The following is a 6,772-nucleotide window of genomic DNA, read 5'->3' on the forward strand; positions in this document are numbered from 1 at the left end:
ATTTGTTCATTCGAATGTTAAAAATCATGGTTAGTGCCTTAATTTTCTTATGCTGTTCTTGCTTTAGAAACGTGCTTACAAGAGCTATGTCCGAGCCCTTCCTCTGCTGAAGAAAATGGGGATCAATTCCATTCTCCTCCGAAAAAGCATTGGTGCCCTTGAGGTGGCCTGCGGCATTGTCATGACCCTGGTACCTGGGCGTCCCAAAGATGTGGCCAACTTCTTCCTGCTCTTGCTGGTGTTGGCTGTGCTCTTCTTCCACCAGTTGGTTGGTGATCCTCTCAAACGCTATGCCCATGCTCTGGTGTTTGGAATCCTGCTCACCTGTCGCCTGCTGATTGCCCGCAAGCCTGAAGATCGATCTTCTGAGAAGAAGCCCTTGCCAGGGAATGCTGAGGAGCAACCCTCCTTATATGAGAAGGCCCCTCAGGGCAAAGTGAAGGTGTCATAGGAAAGTGGAAGTGCAGAAAGTGGACCTCCCAGGCAGTTGCCTTCATGACACCCAAGAAGATGTCAGTGTGTGTGTTTTTCATTTGATTTATTTATCTTGGGGGAAAGGGGAAAATATAATCTCCGAGTTAACGACCCTATTGGCTTTTGTACATCTATACCCTAAGATGAGCTCCTCACATTGACATTTGTGCACCACCTTTAATCACTTTGGGGCAACTCTCACATCTTGCTGCATGTACATGTATACGGCAACTATTGAAGTGTATTTGTGAGATGGACTCCAGCAAGCATGTGACTGTGAGATTATGTGTGGGAAAAATGTATTTAACTACTCTGTGTGTGAGCACACACACACACCTGTGGAGAAGGCTCTAATCTTGAACTAATCCTGCACGGATATCCTTCCTTTCATAAATTCCAGCAAAGACAGAGTAAAATAGACCTATTAAGAGAATCCTGCTTACCCCTAGTATAAAACATATGACACAGTCCCACTGGGGGAGTTTCTCAACAGATTAAGCCAAAAAGTTAAACTCACCATTTTAGGAAAAAAGTTTTGTCAATTGGAGACACTGACTTATTTGTAAAGTTAATTAGCCTCTATCCAAACGGTTGTTTCAATGCTAAATATTCCATATCGAGTTTAACTAAAACAAGGGATACATGCAGTTAATAATCTAATCTTCAAGTGCTAATCTAGGAGGTTTCACTTTGCCTTTGTCTGAGCCCTACCTATTAAACCCCTTTACTCACAGTTTGAGACTGAACTGTAAACTTGATACCAGATTTAAGAAAAAAAAAAAAAGGCCCTTTTTTTCCCTTTTTTTTTTCTTTCTCTTTTTCTTTCTTTCTTTCTTTCTTTTTGTAAGCCCAAAGCTTCCCCACTCCCACTACTCTCAGCAACTAACCAGATCTGGCAGCTTGCTCCACTGTTGTGGGTGAGGGAACAGGGATCAGTCCTGTTAGAAGTCTGTGAATCTCAAACTCTAGTGTTTTCCAAAAGCATATGAAATTTGACAAACGAGCTATAACCAGTGTGTCCTTGCCAAACAAATCCATACTCCCGATTGAGTCTTCACTGAACTTTGCTAGTGTAAGCAGAGTTCCAGGTCACCCCCAGGGTTGTCTCTATACCTCTTTTTATCATTCTAGTGGGTGTATATCTGGGGGAAGGACATTTGACATGGGTTAGTTGGATTGAGCAGTATGAAATTTACGTTCTTCATTACATACTGCTGTTTCTCCTTGTTAGATGTGCTTTGATGGTTTTACTATTATTGTGCCAGGGATGGGGAAAGGGGTGGGGGTTTGTGTGTGTGTGTGTGGGGAGAGTACTTATTATTGTATTTTCTTCAGTGTCATTGTTCTTAGTAATTGATACCTCTCTTATTTCTCTCATTCTTTCAAAATAAAAGTTTTTGAAATTTGGAGGAAACTGTCTGGATATATACTGAGAATCTGGAAAGAAAGTGTTGTGTCAAAAGATTCAGGATCCTCCCCCCTTGCCTTTTTTGAATCTAGGTGAGGGGGGGGAAAAGGAGTATAATCACTTAATATATTAATGAGGGTGCCGGTTTTCCAATCTCGTTTAAGTTCCCCCACACTTTTGTGATGTTAGTACATAAAACTGAAAGCCATAGAATTAGGATCCTGGTACAATTTCCAGTTTTTGGTAGTTCTGCTTTATTATGTGATGCCAAGGGAAGATATTGAAATGATTTCAGAGAAAGAGAAGGTATATTAAATAAAGATGAACCATTGTCTTCCAATATATATGTGTCTACAAAGTGTCCCAAGTTGCACTGTCACAGATTTGTCACATTAGGCAAGGTATATGTCACTATTCAGGCCTTTAGTTGCTGTAAAAAGAAGGGTGCTGGAGCCTTACAATCACTCCCGATTTACATTGAATTGAGTCAATGAAATGAAAAATGACTCAAGTTGCTAGATTAAAGAGTCACTATCATAGAAAAAATGAATGGCTTCGTTTTTGTGTTTGAAAAACCTATTTAAAGTTTATTGAAGAAAACTCCACAGTGGACATTTAAAATAAGATGTTTTTAATAGTAACTTCTGTAAGGATAAGTCTTGAAAGTTTATTCTCAAACTTGTTGCTTTTTTCTAAGAATTATTTTTTAATATAACTTTATTTTAATTTGACCAGAGAGGGACAGAGTGGGAGGAGGTGAGAAAGCAAGCCACCAGATCTGGGACTCAAACCACAGTAGGGCCATGTGGGAGCCCAGTGCCCTTAACCACCATATCACCTGCTGGTTCCCCAAACTAGTTTAACTTCCCTAATAGCTATATAATGACACTGATTAAGGTCTACCAAATTAAAAACTTGACACTCTTTTTAGTTTCTGCATGATTAGGAGTTGAAACTACTTTGAAAACCATATAAATATATGGTAAATGGTCATTTCTGCTGTAGTGCTTCCTAAATCAATCTTATTCCAAGATTGCAGTTTCTCACTACAGTTTTGCCTAAAGCTTACATGTATGTTTCAGTCTAAAGAAGTCAGTGAGGCCCATTCAAGTTATATCTTTTCTTTTTCCTATTCTAATAGATTAAATTATGGACTACGGGCTGGCGGGCAGGTGGTAGGTTAAGGCGTTGGACTTCCACATAGCGGACCATGATTTGAGTCCTGGACCTGGTAGCTTGCTTTCTCATTTTCCCTTTCTCTCTGTCTGGTCAAGTTAAATATTAAGTAAAATAAAATAAAAAATATTTAAAAAATAAGGGACTACGTTAATATTTTAGATAAGCCCTCGTTGCCATTTTCTCTTAGATTCCTCAAGGTTAGGGATATTTACATGTTGACAGCAGCTACTTCCAAGCTGGCAAAACATCTAGCTCAGAACACATGTCGCTAGAAAACCTTGGAGGTTATCCATACCCATTCTCAGGAAAGGGAGGGTTGACCCAGCCATTCTTTCCTCCCATTCCCTACTTCACAATGGGGCAGCGAGACCCTTCAGCTTGAGTCTCTGCACGAAGAGAAACCGCCTTTACTGAGAAGTTTGCGGTTTCATGTCTTCCTACAGAGTCCCAAAGTTTGGGGTCAATTTAAGCAAAATGATTACTATAATTGGTCAAGTTAAAAGTCGAGAATGGAGGCACTAATTGCCCCATTTTACGCAAAATGACGAATGCGAATATTTTTAGGACAGTGGGAATGCCAGCCAATCAGCAGGCTTCAACAACAACGGCCCATTTGCCGCGCGCACTCCTGCCCGGGCGGGTGGGGCAAGCCGGGCCCCGGAAGTGGCGCGCGCACCACCTCCCGCCATAGAGCTGTTTTCTAACCAGTCAGGCTCCAGCAGAGCGCGCCGCTCCGCCCAGCCGCAGATTGGGTCTCCGTTGAAGCGCATGCGCGGGGCGGGGCTCGCTCCTTTGAATCCCGGAGGCGGTGTTAGAACTCCAGAGACTGAGCGGTCCTAGGAGTGTGTCAGGTGAGGTCTTTTGAAACGCAGCGCGAAATGGGGGTTCCAAGAACGAAGGGAATATTCTGACTTCTGAAGGCAAGAGTATCTTGCTAGATATGGATGGGAGTCTGGATTTGCCCCAGCCTGGGGATCTGCCCCAGCCTGGGGATCTGCCCCAGCCTGCGGATCTGCCTAGTGGTCAAGTTCGCTCTCCACTGGCTGTGAAAGGGATCCTTGGGAAACACTGGCCTGGTTCACCCGGGTGGATTCAGAAGCTGCTCCCCTGCTCTTCTTTCGTAGGACCCTAAGAAACAACTCTGAATCTGTAACATCCCGCTGGATTGGACATGCATACTGCTCTCCTGCTCTGGTTTTATCTGTTCCAGTGAGGTGAGATTGTCATTCGGACCTTTTCCTTAGTTTTTCCTGTTTGCAGCCCCAAGATTAGAAGTCATTCCTGGTTCTTTTCCTTTTCCTTCATCTAGTTCTTTTATCAGGACCTGCCCAGTCTGTCTTTAAAACAATACAAATCCACTCAGTTTCTACCTCGAGGCTATTGTACTTTAGGCCTGGTGAAGACTAGTCATCCCTCATCTGGACTTCTGCACAAGCCTTTTAATTGGCCTCTTGTCACTCACTGATCCTTAACAGTCTAGTCTCCGTGCTGCAGTTAAAATAGTCTTTAAGAGACAAATCAGGATGTTGCTTCCATCTCTAACCCTTCTTCTCCCTCCCCCGATGGTTTTTCATGACACTTAAAGATCTAAACTCCTTATTCTGGTCTGTAGGTCCAGTATGATTTAGTGCCTGGCTACCTTTCTGATTTCATTTCTCACTACCTTTTACCTCTTTCATTCTGCTCCCTCCACACTGGTATTGCTACTGTTTCTTTAACACACAAAGCTTTTTCATCCTTCCAAGTCTTAGCATGTATTTTTTAAAAAGAATTATTTACTTAATTTTATTTGCTATTATTATTTATTTTTTAAAATTTGACCAGACAGAAACAGAGAGTGAGAAAGGGAAAGCGAGAAAGCAAACCACCAGGTCTGGGACTCAAACTACAGCTGTCCATGTGGGAGTCCAGCACCCTAACTACCACACCACCTGCTGGCCCCAGCATGTCTTCTTTTTCCCCTCTTCTCTCTCCACGCAGTACTCCTCCACCAGGTCTTCACATGGCTGACTCGTTCTTGCCATTCAAATCTCACCTTAAAGGTTAATTCAGGCTTTCTCTGAGCACTTACTCCAAGGTATCATCTTACTGTGTCTCTGTCATATTGCTATGTACTATATTCCTTATTATTGTTTGATTGATTCTTATGCTACCCCATTTCTATCACATCACTGTGTATTATAGTCTCTATTTAAATTATTATTTATTGACTCATCTCTGCCCCCTAGTGTAAAATTTGCCAGAGTAGGGACCTTAACTTTTGTTATTTTATCCCTGGTAACTTAAATTGTGCTGGCAATGGTGTTCAGTAATTACTTATGGAATGAGTGAATTAATAAATGGATAATGTTTCTGTTCTGAGACTCTTTAGACTGGCCACTAGTTTGGTCTTTGAACTATGAAGTTTTAATTTAGCAATGATAAAGTGTGGGGCATAATAATTAAAGGCAAAATCAAGGAGGGTGGAGAAAACAGTAGAGAAAGTAAGATTGAGTTCATGAGATAAATTAGCTTTGGACTTAGCTTACATGAGATAGTCATCCTAAGAATATTCTAAGTTGGCTTTACTCTTAAATTTTTTTTCTGTTGAAGCCGACTTAGCAAGTAAGTATCATCTCTTTTATTGCATGCTTGTTTGCTAGATACTATGTACTAAATGCTGGGGATGCAGGCAGATAAAATCCTTGTGTTTGTGGTGGAAAAGGAACTGTATAACTGATTAAAGATAACTTGACATCTTGTTTCTATATAGAACATATGCAGTAATGTCATCTCAAAAGAGAAATAAGAACTCCAAAGCTCAGGACAGGACTTCACAGGGTAGGAATAGTTTTCAAACTGATCTCTCAGCCTGGACAGTAAAACAGGGACCAAGCAACTCAGACAGCATCCTGAAACATGGACAAGCCAATCCAATGGAAGATTACGAACTTGCTAATGATCAAGCTGAAGATGATCTGCAAATAGCAGTGGGATACTTTGAGAAAGGTAAAGGTTGTTTTCCTTATGTAAGTCCTATTTCAGTAAAAATATTTCATTCTTTTTTCCTTAAGAACTTTTGAAGGAAGCATATTCACTTATTTATTTTTTTGCTATAGGGCACATGCACTCACCAGAGACAGAGAGAGAGAGTATCATCTAGGAGGATGACCATGCCTTAGTCCCTTCTCTGCTTTAGGATTTGGGGCATGCACAAACATGTGCCCTGCATGTTTTCCAAGCCATCAGATCTGGGACTCAAAGTGTAGTCAGCCACAAGGGATCCAGCTGCCTTAACTTCCATGCCATCTGCTGGCCTATAAAGCACATTTTTGTTCATTTGATATTGTGTATTTAATAGATCTTCATTGAGCACCTACTACACATCAGCACACTGAAACATTTTTCTAGCACAGTGGTTCCCAAACTGCTGCACATTGGAATTGGGATCACCTGAGAATCTTTTAAAACTACTGATGCCTACCATCCACAGGCATTATTTATTTTTTTTTTAAAAAAGGAATTGAAGATAACTGTAGACAGCAGAGATAGTGTAATAAGAGAGTGAAATGGGGCAGAGGGTCAGATATAGGGTAAAAAACATATATATATGAAAGTAGTAATGGAATTTTATGGATGATAACATGCATGATTAAGACACTATGCAGTTTACTCTAGAGGGGAAACCACATTTAGTATGTTGTGATGATGCTCAGGGAATGAATGTAAATT

The 6,772-nt window shown here is 41.1% G+C and overlaps 2 protein-coding genes across 2 annotated transcripts in view; both read left to right on the forward strand.

Moving 5' to 3' along the window:
• The window catches only part of TMEM35A (transmembrane protein 35A), an 18,627-nt gene extending 16,553 nt beyond the window's left edge, over positions 1-2,074 (forward strand). Inside the window, exon 2 of the mRNA XM_006164856.2 lies at positions 68-2,074. Coding sequence (XP_006164918.1) covers positions 68-451 — 384 coding nt within the window. The 3' untranslated portion in view covers positions 452-2,074. The remainder of the gene's footprint in view (positions 1-67) is intronic.
• Positions 2,075-3,858: 1,784 nt separating this feature from the next.
• The window catches only part of CENPI (centromere protein I), a 70,878-nt gene continuing 67,964 nt past the window's right edge, over positions 3,859-6,772 (forward strand). The window contains exons 1-3 of the mRNA XM_006164857.3: positions 3,859-3,912; positions 4,186-4,275; positions 5,814-6,049. Coding sequence (XP_006164919.1) covers positions 5,827-6,049 — 223 coding nt within the window. The 5' untranslated portion in view covers positions 3,859-3,912; positions 4,186-4,275; positions 5,814-5,826. The remainder of the gene's footprint in view (positions 3,913-4,185; positions 4,276-5,813; positions 6,050-6,772) is intronic.

The sequence above is a fragment of the Tupaia chinensis genome, unplaced genomic scaffold (assembly GCF_000334495.1).
Source record: "Tupaia chinensis unplaced genomic scaffold, TupChi_1.0 Scaffold143746_1, whole genome shotgun sequence".
In the NCBI taxonomy this organism is placed as follows: Eukaryota; Metazoa; Chordata; class Mammalia; order Scandentia; family Tupaiidae; genus Tupaia; species Tupaia belangeri.